This window comes from Canis aureus, chromosome 13 (genome assembly GCF_053574225.1).
Source record: "Canis aureus isolate CA01 chromosome 13, VMU_Caureus_v.1.0, whole genome shotgun sequence".
Taxonomy (NCBI): domain Eukaryota; kingdom Metazoa; phylum Chordata; class Mammalia; order Carnivora; family Canidae; genus Canis; species Canis aureus.
The window spans coordinates 16,430,379-16,448,988 of NC_135623.1; the positions used below are offsets into that span (position 1 = coordinate 16,430,379).

The 18,610-nt window shown below is 36.1% G+C and overlaps 1 protein-coding gene across 7 annotated transcripts in view; it reads left to right on the top strand.

Moving 5' to 3' along the window:
- EPS15 (epidermal growth factor receptor pathway substrate 15) overlaps positions 1–18,610 on the top strand; it is a 142,478-nt gene that overhangs the window by 70,811 nt on the left and 53,057 nt on the right. For all 7 annotated transcript variants that reach the window (XM_077844964.1, XM_077844969.1, XM_077844968.1 and 4 more), the window contains one exon: positions 10,698–10,770. In XM_077844964.1, the coding sequence (XP_077701090.1) occupies positions 10,698–10,770 (73 nt within the window). The remainder of the gene's footprint in view (positions 1–10,697; positions 10,771–18,610) is intronic.

Below are 18,610 nucleotides of genomic sequence, written 5' to 3' on the forward strand. Positions count from 1 at the left end.
ACCACAGAATCTCAGTATAGGTTAGTTGGTTGAATGAATGAATCAAAGTATGTTATAAATATTAGAATATTTCCCAGACTTAATTCCTGCCAAGTTTATGACAGACTAGAAGCTGTGTATTAAAGGATGAAAAGACAAAGATCTTTTGAAGAATAGCTTATTTTGAAGACTGTACGAGAGGATTTTATAGACGAGAGGGTTTTTAATCCTCACAGGGACATTAAGGATAGTGGGCTGATTTTTCATATTTTGACAACTTGTTTTTTGTGTCAGGGATTTCCTCTGAGAATCTGATGAAGGCTTTTAGACTCTATCCCTCCCCCTCAAAAAGAACATATGTGTCCATGTACACATTTTGCATTTATTTCAGGGGTTCCCAGACACTTAAAAACTATCCATGGATCCATTCTTGCTCTGAAAGTAAAGTGTCTCAAGTAGAGAAATTCTTGACAGTGAAAAGTCAAAACTTGCTTCAGTCACTAAGATAGCATAGTGGTGGTAAATTGTGCTGAGGCAGGAGTTAATATTTATTTGTCTTCTATCAGCTTCTACTTCCTTCCTCTCTCTGTCCTTTTAGCAAGAACATCAGGAAGTAAAAGCTACATCCTGTCAGGCCAGTTTGTTATCCTGGTCTTGGGCCAGTAAACAGGATAGATAATTACAATAATAATTATTAGATATTGTGCTATGTCTGCTTTATATAATTTCTCTTATTGAATTCTTGCAACATCACTGAAGGGTAAGAAGTTTTATCCTGATTTTTCAGATGAAGAATAGACAAATCTTCTTTTCTAAGAAGCTTTCCTTTGGTATCTACCTCAGCTCAGAGAGCATTCGTTTCCTTCTCTCAGAATGCTTACAGTTCTGAATTATATTTCTTCCTCTGATAAATTCTGAGCTATGTAGGATAGCACAGACTGTCTCTTATTTCTGATGAGGCAATATAGTATATTATTTCAGAGCATGGCTTTCTCACAGAGTGCTTAGTTTGGCTCCTGACATGACTTAGCCAAGTAACTTAACACTCTGTGCCTCAGTTTCTTCATCTGTGAGATGGAAATATGACTAATACCATGTAAAATGTTTAATATCTTTCTTGGAACATGATAAATTCTCAGTATGTGTTTATAGTCGTCGTCGTCATCATCATCATCATCCCCAATACCGAGCTCAGCATTCAGAGCACAGCATTTACTAAATAGATGCTCAGCAAACATTGGTTGGAGTAGCTTTCTTTCCCTGGCTAAAGAGCTACTGGAACTATGTACACAGGCAGCCAGCATTTGTGTTTCTAAATATATAGATCTCTAGCTCAACATATTTAAGAACTGATTTTTTAAAAATGTATTTAAAGCGGCATTAACATACAATTTGAATTTTTTTAAAATTTATGTTTTGGTTAGGTCAGTTCACAACCATTAGAAACCATTAGCTCTGAAGAGAGCATAGCTTATACTATAGAATCTGGAGTTCTTTTGCTTATATGATCCAGTCTGACCTGTTTCTAGCCATGTAAAGATCCATGATACTATTAGACCTCAATCATGACTACCTCAACAGTGGTGTTACTGATTGAATAACTGAAGTTCTAGGTTGTTGTGTGCTTTTGTTTGGTAATAAGGAGTTTATCTAAATTTTCACACAGAATGCGTGGCTCAGCATTTAAAATCTTTATTTAGGGAGACTTCCCTTATTTGATACCCTCCCTGCGAAAGTTTGAACCTGTGCTAATACAGTAGCCACTAGCTACATCTGGCTATTGAGCACTTGAAATATGGCAAATCCAAATTAAGATGTGATGTTAGTATAAAATATACTGGATTTCAAAAAAGAATGTAAATGTTTTGGCTATACTGGGTTAAATAAAACATTATAATAAATTTCGCTTCTTTGTTTTTACTTTTTAATATATGGCATTTAGATCATTTAAAATTACATATGTGACTTGCATTTCTGTTGGATAGCTGTGGTCTCAATCAGTTATATTCTGTAAAAATTACATTTGCTTTCATTATTTTGTGGCACTGATAGCTTATTTAGGGGCTCTTTTTAAGAGAGCAATAATTTTTAAGATGTGTTAAAATCTGTCTTTGGGAAACAAAAATATCTACCAAGAAATTTCAGCTCCTGAAGGATTTAGGAGTCAGTCTCTACCCACATAGTTAGGTCCTAAATGCCATCATTCTGGATGCTTGATTGCAACTTTCAAAAAACCAGTTAAAATTACTCAGCCATCAGAAAGTATGAATACCTACCATTTACTTTTATGTCGATGGAACTGGAGAGTATTATTAATGCTGAGCGAAATAAGTCAATTGAAGAAAGACAATTGTCATATGGTCTCACTCATATGTGGAATATAAGAAATAGTGAAAGGGACTATAAAGGAAAGGAGGGAGACTGAGTGGGGAAAAATTAGAGAGGAAGATAAACCATGAGGGACTCCTGGGAAACAGAGGGTTGAAGAAGGGGAGGTGGGTGGGCGGGTAGGGTTACTGGGTGACGGGCATTAAGGAGGGCACATGATGGGATGAATACAACTAGGTGTTGTACTATATGTTGGCAAATTGAATTTAAATAAAATATTTTAAAAAACCAAAAAGCTAGTAAATATTGTACTTTTGTACTAGTAAATAGTATAACAGTAATAATAATAACAACTGACATTTACGAGCACTGTGTCAGCATTGTGCTGATGTCTTTCCAGATGCAATATAAATCAGTCCTCCTTATCTTTATTGTCACTGTTTTATAGTTAGGAAAACTAAGGCCTTGTTTTACATTTCTTTACCTTTTTTCATCTTTTGTCGTGTCAGATGAGTGGAATAAATTAATTTTGGGAGTTTTGCAAAAATAAGCTTTTATTTCTCCTTTAATTTTTATTTATTTATTTGTTTAAAGATTTTTATTTATTTATGCGAGAGAGAGAGAGACAGAGAGGGGCAGAGGGAGAAGCAGGCTCCATGCAGGGAGCCCGAAGTGGGACTTGATCCCTGGTCTCCAGGATCATGCCCTGGGCTGAAGGCAGCACTAAACCGCTGAGCCACCCAAGGCTGCCCTATTTGTCCTTTTAAAAATGAATTATCAAGTTTTGGATTCTGCTGCTGACGGGGCAGTGGTCATGTGAGCAACGCCCCAAAGTTGGTGTTTTTCCTGACTCCAGCTAGGGTTTCCTTTCAGTAATTTATGACCATAAATATATTCCTGGACTTATTTTTAAAAACTAAAACTCATTACAACAGTCAGCCTCTCAGAATTAAAAACTTTAGTAATTCCCACAGTACCATATGTACTTGAACTGTTACAACGTTTGTCTGTTTTATGATTAATGGCTGTGTTTCCTCAGCAAACTATAGGTAGGAGCCCAACTTCAATCTTGTTTGGCATTTAGTAGATATTCGATAACTGTTGAAAGATTGAAATAATAAGATTCTATTATAGAAGGCAACTTCTAGAGAAATTAAATTACTTAAAGGTACAAATCAATGTCTTTACTCTCAAACTGTAGCTCAAATTTTGATCAAATCACTGATTCTTAGAGTGAAAGGCTGTCTAACTTTCAGACTGGTTTGAATTCCAAGTCAGGACAGATGTTACATTGCCTTTCTAGCAATTGTTATCAGCTTTCTGAGCAATAAGAGCCTCTACTTCCTCTCTTCTTCTACAGAGCAGAAGTTAGAAAAGAAGTGTGTTGCTAAATGATGCCGTTCAGAGTTCAAAAAAGCACAGCTCAGAAACCTTTAGGGACTCCCTTTGTATTAAAAGGCGGTATGTCTTTATTAACTTCTCATTTTGGAAGGATAGTTTTGTCAGCTCGTGTTTTTAGCACTTTAGTTTTTTTTGTTTTGTTTTTTTTTCAGCACTATATATATATTATCCCATTGCCTTCTTTTTTTGGGGGGGGGGAGAAGACAATTTTACTGAAATACAACATAGAAAAGTTAAAAAATCATGAGTGCATAGTTTGAGAAATCTTCACAAACCAAGCATGCCATGTAATCAGAACCTAATCAAGAAACAAGATTCTTCTTGCCCCCTTCCAATTATAACCTCCCCCAAAGCACAACTTCTAATATTATAGATCAGTTTTTTCCTGTTTCTGTACATTGGATACATTGAATTAGAGAATATTTAGGCTTTTGGGGGATGGCTTCTTTTATTTGTTTGTTTGTTTGTTTATTTATTTATTTATTTATTTATTTATTTTTAATAATAAATTTATTTTTTATTGGTGTTCAATTTGCCAACATACAGAATAACACCCAGTGCTCATCCCGTCAAATGCCCGCCTCAGTGCCCATCTGCCTTCTGTCCTTCAAGGTTTCTGCTGAGAAATCTTGTATGTCTTTACTACTGCTTTTAAGATTCTGTCTTTTAACAGTTTCATTATAATGTATCTCAGTGTGGGTTTTCCTGCTCGGAATTTGTTGAGCTTCTTGGATTGTAGATTGATACATTTTATCAAATTTGTGAAGTTTCTTCTTAGACTACCTAGAAGTCTGCCATTTTGCTGACATCTTTTGTCAAAGAAAGCTTATGCTTTCTTGCATAAGCTCTCCCTCCTTTTGAAATGCCATTTTTCTAACCAATATTCATTGTTTACTTCAAGGCTTAGCTGAAGTCTGACCTCCTTCACAAAGCATGCCCAGGCTGGGATAATTTCTGTTGATAAACATACCAGTTACCATCTGCACAGCTTATTTTGCAGTTAATGATCCTTCCTTCACTAATACCAAGCAAGTCTTTTCTGACCCTTTCCAGGGAGAATCAGGTGCCCATTTTCTGTATTCCCACAGCATCTTGTGCTTACCGTTCTAGCACCCAGTATACTGCATTGTGATTATCTTCTTATGGTTTACTGCCAAACCCTTCATATACACTGAATTCTGAGTTTCTTAATGGCAGGTACTTGTCCCATTGTTTTCTGTAGCCCTAAAGTGTAGCACAGTGACAAGTACATAGTAAGATTCAGTATTTGTTGAATCACAAGGTAGGTATTAAAGTTGCATAGGGATATATTATTGAGTTTTGTTGTGTATTTTCTTTGTCACTCCTCTCTGCAAACCCCACATATATGATATGTAGATACTATACTATATTCAGTTTATTTTAAGGAATTAACTCACAGAGTTGTGGGAACTGGCAAGTCTGAACTGTATAGGAAAGGCCAGTAGGTTGAAGTCTCCAGGAAGAGTTGATGTTGAGGTTAAAGTCCAACAATAGTTTGGAGGTAGAATTCTCTCTTCCTTGGGGGAACCTCCGTTTTTTTCTCTTAAGGCCTTAAACTGACTTGGTGAAGCCCATTCATACTATGTTGGGTAATTTACTCAAAGTCTACTGATTTAAATATAATTTCATCTAAAAAATACCTCTGCAGTAGGGAGCTGGGGTGGCTCAGTTGGTTGAGCTCTTCGTTTTGGTTCAGGTCATGATCTCAGAGGTTGGTGGATCAAGCCCCCTGTCAGGCTCCGCGCTCAGTGGGGAGTCTGCTTGAAGATTCTCTCCCTCTGCCCCTCCCCCAGTTGTAAATAAATAAGTCTCTTATTTATTTATTCATTTATTTATTAAAGATTTTATTTATTCATGAAAGACAGAGAGAGAGAGGCAGAGACACAGGCAGAGGGAGAAGCAGGCTCCATGTGGGAACCCTGATATGGGACTCAATTCTGGAAACCCGGGATCATGCCCTGAGCCAAAGACAGATGCTCAACCGCTGAGCCACCCAGGCATCCCAATAAATAAATCTTTTAAAAAAATATCTCCACAGCAACATCCTTACTAGTGTTTAACCAAATCTGTGAGTACCATGGCCTAGCCAAGTTAATGCATAGTTAACCATCACAAAGGGTGAAAGGAGCCAGAGCATAAGGCTTACCAGGATTCTCTATTTGCCTGCCTTTCACTTCAGCTTTTTATGTGAAAATTTTACTATTTATTAGGCAAAGACAGCAAATGTCCTCAGCACCAGGACTCGCATTTGCCCATCTTCACTATTTCACAGGAACAATTCTTCCTAAGAATGTATAGCACCAATTATGTAGTAAGCACTTATTATGTAGTAAGTTTAATAAATGCTAGTTTCCATAATTATAATTATTAATAGTAGTAGGTAGTACTAGTTGTTGTAATGATAGTTGTAGTAGATATGATAGTGGTAGTAATAGTTTCTATTAGTTCTGAATAAAGGCATCCTAGATAAAGATCCTGACTGCCTTGGCTTTGGTCATGGGTCTGTTCTTGAATTAATTGATGGTGAGTTGGTATAATGTGACTGGTTAAGCTTTGGTCAGGAGCCAGTCTCTGGCCAATCATTGCTCAGAGAGGTTGAATCTGTGAAAAGATGGCATCTTCTACTTGAACTATTCAGGCAAAAAGGTAATAGGTAAGGGAGAAAGAAAGGAGCAGTCTCCTAAAAGAAGGATTTCTGCGTCCTAGGAGAAGGGAGGGTCAGCAGAACAAATAGTTGCTACTACAGTGATTTAAGTAAGATGCTCTGTGATGGAGCCAGTATTTGAATTCTGGGCTGTTTTACACCAAATCTTATGCTTTGAAGACCATATAATGAGTTTTTAAAGGTAGAGAGTAGTTATTTGAATATTAGGCAAGATTTTGGTGCAGGAATTTTGGTAATTACATTATATATTCTATACATTGGGCCAATGTTTTCTAAATTTTAATGCAACCCATAATTCCCTTTAACAAATTTTAAAAATTACTCCATCAGTTTTATTTAAAATTCTAAGTAATGTTAATTTTTTTTAAATTTTTTATTTATTTATGATAGTCACAGAGAGAGAGAGAGAGAGGCAGAGACACAGGCAGAGGGAGAAGCAGGCTCCATGCACCGGGAGCCCGACGTGGGATTCGATCCCGGGTCTCCAGGATCGCGCCCTGGGCCAAAGGCAGGCACTAAACCGCTGCGCCACCCAGGGATCCCAGTAATGTTAATTTTATCAGTAAAAAGCAAGCACAGCATAGGCTCAAAGCCTGCTTTTTTCCTAATTACATGACATCTTGTACATTTTACCTCGCAAATCTTAAGATGGGTTTTTAGTTTCTCACTAGTTTCTCTTTTTATTGCTCTCTGGTTGGAAAATAGAATATTTATATTCAGAAAAAAACCTTAAAACTCTGTTTCTGGGAAGGGCTTTGAAGGTGACTTAATCCTGTTTCTCTGACAATGTTGGTATTGTATCAAAATTAAGACAGATGGCTCACTCCCCTTTTGCCATGAACAGCCTGGGGAAATGAAGGCAAACTGTGTGGACTCAGAGTCCCTGGGGCTGACTGTCCTTGTGAATAGCTTTGACTAGTTATAGTAAGTTTATGCAGTTATCTACGTTAGGTTTCTGAAAGCGTAGGTTGGGGTTTGCTTTTCTTGCTGGTTCACATACTAGGTTCCACCAAAAACCAGCAGCTTTTGGAAACCAAGGAGCTCTATCCCTGGCCTTTCTTTATGGCTTTGGTATTTGTAGATTCTTTAGGATGTGCTAGCATCTTGGGAGTGAATAGGGTTGCAGAGATAGTCTAAGATAGAAGGTGTAAGATCATTACTTTTCCCTTTTGGAAGTTACTAAGCTGAAGGCAGTAGTTTTTTCTGTCATCCAAAATGAGTAGTGCTTTGGGCAAAATGCTTACTTACACACTTATTTTTGAAATTTATCTTAAATATGTCATATCCATATATATTGATGGGCTCCTTAAGAAACTGCATATAAATATTTTTTATTGTGACACAGAATCTTGTCACACGAGGAATTAAGTTTTTGAATTAATGTTAAACAGAATGCTTTGTAATAGTTATTCAACCGTAATCTGTAGAAAAATTTGTTATTTGAAAGAAAGGAGAATGTAAGCTCTATGACCCAAGTCCCATTTTCTTGCACCTAAGCATTAGTGCGTGTAAATGTATTTAATTATTCTTACTTGCCCGAAATGAGAAGACTAGCTATAGAGGTTAAGTGTCTCTGGACTCTACATCTGAAACTAATGATGTGTTACATATTGGCTTATTGTATTTTTTTTTAAGATTTTATTTATTTATTTGAGAGAGAGAGAGAGAGGCAGAGATGGTGACAGCACAAGTGGAGAGGAGAGGCAGAAGCAGACTCCCTGCCCAGCAGGGAGCCCAATGCAGGCTCCATCTCAGGACCCTGGGATCATGACCTGAGCCAAAGGCAGACACTTAGCCAGCCAACTGAGCCACCCAGGTGCCCCTGGCTAATTGTATTTAAATTTAAAAAGAAAAAAAAAAAGAAAAAAAGAATGCGGAATATCACAACATAACAACTTGGCATCCCTAAAATTATAATCTAAGTTAATGAGAAAATAATTTGATTTTTTAGTCTAATTTATAGGACAGGGACAGGTTTTCAATTGTGATGGTTTTAATAGAAGGTAATATAACTGATGATTTTTTTTACATTTCTCTTTAGTAATATATCTTATACTACTTGGTTTTGATTATAAAGGAATTATTATGAGGCCGGAATTTTACTAGATAAAAGTGGATAGAAAGTGAAATTTAATTGATCTCAGTACTATGAGAATTAATGCCTGAGGATTTCATTTTCTTTTTACTTGGAAATGGTCTTTAGGATATGTTTGGAGATATCACTACTGCTACCCTCACTCCCACACCCAAAATGATGAAGAGGAATCTGTACCTTCTGTGCTTCCTCCATTTTACACAAACATAGACCCTATTTGCTGGCTAGAGTTGACAGTCCTTTGTAATCTGTTTTCCTTTTTCACCAAGTGAACTTCCTTTTTTTTTTTTCCCCCTCTCTTATTCTGTCTTGGCTGCATTGTCAGCTCACTGCTTTCTTTCAGCCCTGTTTTCCTGCCTGCACACTTGATCTTTGAGCAGGCACTGTCAGTAACAGCAGTTAACAGACAAGCAGAAAGAACTGAATACAAACATGCCCCTTAGTGCGTTCAGTGCTGATCTGTGATACTATGTGTTGTTTTCTATTTTTGTTATTAGCTACTGTCAGAAACAAGGGGCAGAATTGATACTGACCCTGTGTGGAATACCTCTGAGAGTTTGGGATTGGGGGAGGGGGCTAGTTCTGACATGCTGCACCAGGAATGAAAACACTCTTCTGCTCACATAAGGAAGAAAGGAAAAGAGGATTGAGCTTGCAGAATTTGTGTGGTATATTTAGATTTTTCTTCCTGTGATTTCTATTTTTTGATTTTACCTCATTTTATAAAGGTTGGAATGGGGAATGACCTTTGCATAATAAGTGGATTGAGGTATTGGGGGGGAATGGGCTGCAACAATGATTCACATGGTAAGGGACTGTTTAAGATCTCCATGACATCATGACCCATGGTGCGACCCACCTGACAAATGGGTAGTGAGCTCCTTGGCCATCTCAAGTGTTTTAACAGTATACAAATAGCTTTTATTCTTGTGCTTTTTTTCCTCTCTGACAAATCTTAACACTGTGCCTGAATATCCAACAAAACAGTTGATTTTTGTCTGCATTTAAAATATCACCTCAAATAGGGGAGAAATATAAATGTAGCATTAAGTTGTCCCCTCAGTATCTCCTCTGGTATAATTTCCCCACTTTCCTTTATACTACAGCTTAATGGAGCCTGAGCTTATGTTTGGGTGTTATCTGGAACGAAACTGAAATAATAGTCTTGAAGCTCTAAGGAGAAACTCTGCAGTGCTAGTCTGGAAGACTACTTGGATGCCATCCTCCCTTTTTCATGTTGCCCACTTTTACCTTTACCCTCACCCAAAAATGTATTGCTGTAGAATTCTATGGATTTTTCTCTCATTTTGTAGAAAAGAAAGGAAAAAATGAAGGGAGCAAGTCAGTGTGTGTGTATGAGCAGTTAAATTTATTACATCAAAAGAAATAGCTTTGTATCATAATTCTGAGTCTAAGGTTGTTTAGGTCTCATTCATTAGGAATCTAGCTCTGATGGAAGCATATAAGAATTTAGATAATGGTATCTCAGAATACAAGTGGATCCCAGTATGTTTGATCTGAAGAGTATAGAAAGAGATAAATGCTAATGTGATTCCTTTTTTTAATTTAGTTATATACATTGTTTTATGTATTTAATCAACTGGAATTGATAAGTGGTCCTAAAATAGCTTTTTTGAGCAGAGCAGTATTTGATAGAGCAAATGGACTGTTATATTGACAGTCTTACCCATTTCCTCTATGTTGTTTCATTCTAAAATTGGTACACACCAGTGACTTAAGGGGAAATTAACACTTCAGTAAATGTCCTTTTCCTTAATATTGTTGACTATTTCTATTAGCCATTTTCATCTGATTTGACAGTGGTACTTAAGGGTTAAACTTACAGAGCTGATGCAACCCCTCCTTTTTTTCACCAGCAGTTTTCATTGGACATCATTTCCATAGCAACAGTGACATCAGTGAAACCTGAGTGTTTCATTGATTATTTTTCTCCTCTTCCTTTTTTAATCTATTCTCTTTTCACCACATTTTAGTGAGAAAGCAATTTTTTTTTTTTTTTACAAACAGAGCTTATATTGATTTCTATTCCATAAATAATTAAAAGAGGGTGGAAAAATCTGCCCTTCACTTAAAAATTGAATGTTTCACTATGTATTTAAAAAGCGATTCAGGATTAGGAGGATGGATAACCATACCAGCTGTAGCTGATGTTCTCAAATATTCTTGCATTGTTTGCTGGTCTTCTAGGGAAAAGAATAATGTGGAACAGGACCTTAAGGAGAAAGAAGATACTATTAAACAGAGGACAAGCGAGGTTCAGGTAAATGAACTGTAAAATTCAGTATTCTGTTTCTGATTTAGAAGGATTCATTTTAAATGTATGAGGTTTTTTTACTATTTGATGGTTGTGGTATTGATGAGTAGGTCAAGGGAATACCTGTTATTTATGTCATATAAATATTTGCTTTTTCCAAAATGATAGTTTTTCTCTGAATTTTGGCCTGCAAAGATTATACTGCAATGAGAAAGCAGTATTTTTTAGCATAAATTTCTAGTTTTGAAAGTATTTTTAAGATAATATTTACCTACATATTATATCATTAAAGGTAAGTTTGAATGACTAATACGTAAATATTATTACAAAAATAAAATTAAATGAATGAGATCATCATCACCACCACCATCTTCATCAAAAACAAATTGCTTTTTATGAATGTGAAATTTTGTTAGCTAGGATACCTAGTATTTTTAAACAGCTGTTTCTCCTAATATTGATAGGATAGGAAATGATATGAAACTATTTAAAATAGCATTTTGTAAGTTGCTTAGTAGCCAGGATATCTTAAACTTTAGCATTAAAGAGATTTAATTCATTTTCATTAGGTGCTGCATTAATAAGTACCTTCATTTTACAAATAGAAAAGGTAATAAAGCCTCAGTTTCTGATTGAGAAATGATACAAAAATGGGCATTTCAAACAAAAATATAGAAAATTGGGCAGTGTTGCATTTAGAGCAGTATACAATGCATGTGACCATGTTATTGGGGCACTGTTTCCTGAATGTTATACCAGCATATACAGGAGATTGGATATAGAAACACTGCTATCAGTTGCCAATAAAAGCTCATAAATGGGCCTTTTAAAACATATTACTTGTATGCTGGATTTCCCTGCTTGTGCTGATACTTTTAAATGAATGAAAGGTCTAAATTGGTAGATCCATTGTTTTTTTTTAATGTAGGACATACACTAGAGATTGTCTATGAGGTGGACTGTGCCTGGGTAGAATGATTTACTAGGAAATTGAGAAAGAAGCCAAAGAGACTTCTTGTTACAAGTTGGTTTTTTTTTTATTAGATCACTACATTTATTATATATATTGGAATTTTCCTAATGGTGATGGAAAAGTCAAGAAATCATTGCTGATAAATATATTCCCCTTTGTGATAGTGAGATGGGGGGTAGTTACTTCAATTACATTATTTTTCTGCGGTTTTTGAGCTTCTTAGGAAATGCAAAAGAGACTCAGACTTTAAGCAGTGATTGCTGAAAATAGCATTAGAATGGAAGATAAAATAATCTATAGAAGTTTCTTCAATCTGAAGTGATAGATACAGTTACTAATAGAATACTGGACAGCTTCTAAATTTAGCCAGATAGTGTTTTGAAGTATGAAGGTTTTTACGATGGACAGTATTTTGTTATTTGTGTACATCTACCTGTTGGTTTTTCCATTCTGTATCTTTTAAGAATGTGAATTTAAAAGGCTGGTTTGGAACAACCCTGAAATTTATATTGTTCCTTTCAGGCTAAATGGGCTGTCCTTGAATATTTGATTTCTTATAATTTTAGAAGTTTTGTTATCAGTCAAAATTCCTTCATGATTTTTCTGTCCTTTTTCACTTGGTGGTGATGGTAAGGTATATCCTTAAATCCAGCTTAAATCCTAAGCTTTGCTAAATTCAAAATATATAATTAGCAGAGGGAGTCTATTTAATTTTTCTGCATCAGGTACTATAAATAAAAGGCATCTTGGAGCATACTTAGTACAGACCAAGTTGTAATGTTTGAACATAAGTTCCTTGGCAAAAGAACATTGAATAAAAGCTTTGTATTAGTAAATTCATTATTTGTTCTGGAGCACAGAACCCAAATTTTAGAGGTAACCAAAGTGCTAAAAGACGTTCTTTTTTGTTTTGTGTCTCTGTAGTCTTCCTAATACAGATGAATTTAAAAATCTACATAATTAATTTCTAAATTTTTGTTTCCTATTTATATTCCTATGAACTAGCATCTTGAAAGTTTATAGTTCAAGATTTTTTTTTCCTTGAAAACCAAACCAGCAATTAACTTCAGGTTTTTTTTTTTCCTTGAAATGTTAACGTGTATGAGGTACACTGCTAGTTCAACTTTTTTTTTTTTTTTTTTTAAGATTTTACTTACTTATTCATGAGAGACACAGGGAGAGAGGCAGAGACACAGGCAGATGGAGAAGCAGGCTTCCTGCAAGGAGCCCCATGTGGGACTTGATCCCGGATCCCGGGATCACGCCCTGAGCCAAAGGCAGACGCTCAACCGCTGAGCCACCAGGGCGTCCCTGCTAGTTCAGCTTCTGTGGAGAAATTAGGCCCCAACTGATCCAAGGAGAAAAAGCTGTAAAAGGCCATTCTGTCTCAAAGGTATATGGTTTGGGCTTTTGGTAGTTAAGTGGAGAAGGCAGACCCCACATTCTTACTACCTTAAACTGCCTATGTACAATTTTTAAGAAAGTTTTTCTTCTGAGTAGTTAACAAATTAGGAATTTATTCTCCTGTGTGCTTTCTTCAGTGTTGCATAGAAATTTGTAGAAACAGCTTGGTATCAGACAAACTTGAATTCAGTTTCTGGGGCAGCCCAGGTGGTTCAGCGGTTTAGCACTGCCTTTGGCCTAGGGCATGATCCTGGAGACCCGGGATTGAGTCCTATGTCGGGCTCCCTACAAGGAGCCTGCTTCTCCCTCTGGTTGTGTCTCTGCCTCTCTCTCTCTCTCTCTCTCTCTCTTTCTCTCTCTCATAAATAAAGGAATAAATAAAATCTTAAAAAAAAAAAAAACAGAATTCAGTTTCTGGTTCTGACTCTTCCTAGGTTTGTAATGCTAAGTAAGCAACCACTCTACACATTAGTTTTCTATTCTGTAACATGGGATAATAAAAATACCAAATACTTAGAGTTGCTGTAGGAATAAAATGAGATAATGCAGTTTCAGTGCCTCACAGAGTACCAGGTTAAAGTTCAGTAAATGTTCTGATTAGTAGTAGAATTCTATACCTACTGTCATCTCTTTATTACCTATCCTCCCTTCATTGTCAAGCTCTTCCTTCTCTGACTTCTGTCTTCACTGAGGGCTGTCTGCACACAGGACTCACCAATTTGAAAATACCTTTTTTGTGTTTGTTTTGTTTTGTTTTGTTTTCGGTTATTGCTACCATGTTAGCTACCAGCTTGTTTTTTTTTTGTTTTTTTTTTTTTTTTTTTGCTTTTTTGCTTTATGTGGCCATTTTTTCCTCATCATATCCTTTCAAGTAATTGTCTTTAGTGTGCTGTTTACCCATACCACTTCACTTTAATTTTTCTTCCCAGAACCAATAATTTTGTTCAGGCCAGATCCATTGGTCTTTCCTACATTAGTTCCTGCTTTTTTTTTTTCTTTTTAAGATTTTGTTTATTCATGAAAGACACACAGAGAGAGGCAGAGACATAGGCAGAGGGAGAAGCAGGCTCTGTGCAGGAGTCTGATGTGGGACTCAATCCCAGGACCTGGGGATCATGCCCTGAGCCAAAGGCAGACGCTCAACCACTGAGCCACCCAGGCGTCCTGGTCACTGCTTTCTTGAATTGTGTTCTTTCATATATTCTTCTGCCTGTCTGATCCTTTGCTTTTGTTACCTTTCCCCTGGATTGACTGATACATGCCTCCACCTTGTTTCCTTCCTTTGCCATACCCCTGTTACCCATATGCTGGTGACTCCCAAATATTTATCAAGTGCACTGCTCTCTAGTCTCACATCTCCAGTTAGACTACATTTTGGTGTTTGTCATTTCAAAGTCAATGTGTCTAAAATGAGTCTCATTTTGTTGAAAAAAATTGGCTTCAATTTTGGACTTTCCTATTTCTCTCAGTGTTTCCTTTGTTATTATCGCCACCCTTATTACCTAACATTTGAAATTTTGAAATCAGATCATAAGGCTCTTCTTGCTCATCCTCTTTATGCCTTTCTTCCTAAACCAATTTTAGTATCATAACTCTCAGATGTGAAAATCTTTACTGCTGCCCACTGCCGCAGTTAGTGATGGGAGGATGTCATATCTCATGGGTATATTGGAGGGAGAAACAAAGATAAGATCCAAATCCTCCTCTTGTACTACTTGTTTTTTTATTGTTTGCCTCTGAGCTGTGTGCCATATACAGTCTCTTATTCCTACCCCTTATATCTTTTGGCCTTGTGATCCAGAATGCTCCCTACCTCCCTGCCTATGTGAATTCTGCCCAAGCCTTAAAGCCCAGCTCAAATCCCACCATTTCTCTGAATAAAACTTTGCCTTCTCTGACTCTTATCAGTCTTTCCTTTGTTGGAATTCCCAGAGGAGTGTATTTACTTGGATGGTATGTCCAGTATGTGCTGGACCTTCTTGTGCTGGTGTAGTGTGCATGATTCCAGTATCTTCCAGCATCTATTGTAAACTCCTTAAGCTAAGAAACTGTACCTTAGAACATTTCTTTCACTATTTTTCATAATATATTATTAGTTGGAGATAAATTTAAGGAAGCTGTTGATAACAGAAATGAATAAACTTTAGTTTTATGCATGACATTAAAAATAGAACAAGACATACCCAGAAACCCTACACAGAAAGGATTGGGAGCATGATAGGTATCATAGAGTCAAAATTTTCCATAAAGTTCTTACTTGTTCATGCTACTCTGATGCAAAAGAAGCTTCCACTTATTTATACTTCATCAGTAAAGGTTCAGTAATTCATAGTAATTGTCCTTTTTGTTTTTTTCATTTTAATCACTTAGGTTGTTTTTTTTTTTTTTTTCCTTAGATGAAGAGAGAGGACTTATTTTGGGTAGAAGTAAAATTAGATACATGAGCTCAACATTCTTTTCGTAGCGATAATGCTCTTAGAACATGCTGGGAAGCATATGATTGGGAAATAAAGGCAAGCTGTTGGCGAGGTTTTCTAACACCCACCTAGTTTAATAGACTTCCTTTCTGTTCTTTGACCTAAACATCTTGCTCTACAGTTGATACTTTTTTTTATATTAAGATACTCTTGTAACTTCCATTTTGAGATTTAGGCCAACATAATGAATGTACCTGATTATTTCTAGTTTGGGATTAGTCTGCAGAATTTTAAAAATCAATTAAATAGTATTTTTATAAGATTACCAAAATACTTAAAATTCCCCATGTTCTTCTTCTTCATAATTCTTAAGGTATAGATACACTAGTATAAGTACATGTCTGTATATATGCTTTGGGGCTTTTAAGTAAGTATTTGTTCATAAGTTAGTGGGTTTTTTTGTTAATTTTTTCTCTATTTTATATGAAACAGATGCAAATGTATTCATGTTGTTAGTTCTTAGATTTAATACTTACATTATTTCTTCAGTTGTACAACTGACTTGGATTGCTAAAATAAATTTTTACTCTTAATATAGCTAAGAATTTTTATGTGTTTTTTAAATTCTATTTTCACTATATCTGTAGCACTTTATGAAGTGTGGAAGGATGGGGATGAGTTTATCATTTTCATTAACTTGTGTGATTTCTAGAAAATAGGACATTTTCCTTGAAAGTTCTTTTTAAATAAAGCCAAGATACTAGCTCAAGGATCCCTTCATTCCCTGATGAGGAACCTTGGATGTGGTTGCTTTGGTATTTTTCTAAAATAGACCTTGGCACTATGTTACTGTAGTTTTGTTCACTCCACTCTTGTCAGTCTCTAATTGCTGCTATCCTTCTTTGTTCTGTTGATGGCACAGATAGGCAAATAGAGCATGACCGTGGAAAGTAGAGCATAACTAGGAAGGCTTCTGCAAATGTCCTTTAGTCACTTGATGGGATGGCATTTGATAGTGCTGCAGTTTTGCACTGAATCAGAAGAGGATTTTCCCAAACACTACTTTAAGGTTGAGACAATTATCCTAGTTTAGTGGAAGATACTGTTTGCTAGGAGAGACTGCTTATTGCCCTGGTCAAGGGCAGGGCAGGGGGTTTGGGGAGGTGGGCAGAGGGAGATGTGCATCTGTTGACTTCAGTTAGTCTCAGGATAAGCAAATCTATACCAAAAATAAAATAACCAAGTATATCTGAATATCTATGTTGATGGGGAAATTGCACTGCAGTGGTGGTAGCCTTACAGATAATTTTGTGGCGAAATTTGATTCTTGAATTTTGCATCGGTTCATTTCTATTATGTGCAATTTAATAACTTTAAGTTTGCTTACTCAAAAAGTAGACCCTTTTATGTATGGATTAGTGTTGGGATTTTTAAAGAGATGATCTTTTATCATATTTAGATATAAACATGAAGGGACACCTGGGTGAGCTCAGTGGTTGAGCATCTGCCTTTGGCTCAGGTTGTGATCCGGGTGTCCTGGGATCAAGTCCTGCATCAGGCTCCCAATGGGGAGCCTGTTTCTCCAACTCTGCCTATGTCTCTACCTCTCTTTCAGTGTCTCTCATGAGTAAGTAAATAAAATCTTTAAAAAAAAAGAAATAGACATGAAGATGGGGTCCCTGAGTGGCTCAGTCTGTTAAGCATCTGACTCTTGATTTTGGCTCAGGTCGTGATCTCAGGGTCGTGAGATCAAGCCTTCTGTTGGGCTCTGCATTGGGCATGGAGCCTGCTTGTCCCTCTCCCTTTGCTCTGTCTCAATTATATACATTAATAAAATCTTACAAAAAAAAGAAATAGATGTGAAGAAACATTAATTATAATTAGTTTTAATATGGACATCTAACCAGCTTAGAATATATCATTAATGTGAGGTATTTTCTCAGTAATCTTTCCCTTGAGGCCTATACTTTTGTGTTACTATGTGGAGTTTTACTGCAGTTAACAAGTGAGGCTGGTAAATTTGAGTGAATTTGTTTGCTCTGTGGAAAAGAAAGGTCAAGAATGAGTAAATATTATATTGGCTTGTTTATTCTCTTTCCTTTTGCCCAAACTTATCTTCTAAGGGTGTACTTAAAGTGGCTCACTAAAAATACTAGTTTTGAAAAATGGTTCAGTTATTAAAGGAAACCACCATTATTCCTACTATTGGTAGTTCTTACATAAAAATTCCATCACATCTGAATATTTTTATATTGGTATGAAACCTCCAGAGGTATGTGATACTTAAAAAACTGCAAACTTGACATTTTGAGATTATAAAAGTAATTTAGGTCCATAGTAATCTTGTAAAATATAGAAAAGTATAAAAGAAAAACCCTATGATTTAACATTCTAGAGAAAGCCATCGTTAACATTTTGCTATATATTTTTTAGTGTACATAAATGGCTTTATATTAATCTGTGACTATACATGTTTCATATTCAGCTTTAAAAAATTAGCATTATGTCCTAGACATTTTCTTTTTTTAAGATTTTATTTATTTAGAGAAGGGAGAGGGGATAGGCAGAGTGAGAGGGAGTTCTGTCTCAAGCAGCCTCCACATTGAGTGCAGAGCCCAACGCGAGGCTCAATCTCATGACCCTGAGATCACAACCTGAACCCAAATCAAGAGTCACCTGCTTAACTGACTGACCACCTAGGTGTCCCTGGACATTTTCATATGTCATGTGACCTTTTTAAGGTAAATTTATTTTTAATTAGATTTACAGTAAAAGTAGAGACATCCAAATTACGTCTGTTTGTCAAGACTAGAGATGAAGTCCAAGATTTTTTTGGTGGGGGGAAGTTTGGGAGATAGTGGGAAATCAGACTAGAGTATATGAGGATGAGAATAGGTAACAGATATTTTTTCCTTTTCCCATCTCTGAACATTTTATTTTTTTTATTTTTTTATTTTTTTTAAATTTTTATTTATTTATGATAGGCACACAGTAAAAAAAAAAAAAAAAAAAAAATGATAGGCACACAGTGAGAGAGAGAAAGGCAGAGACA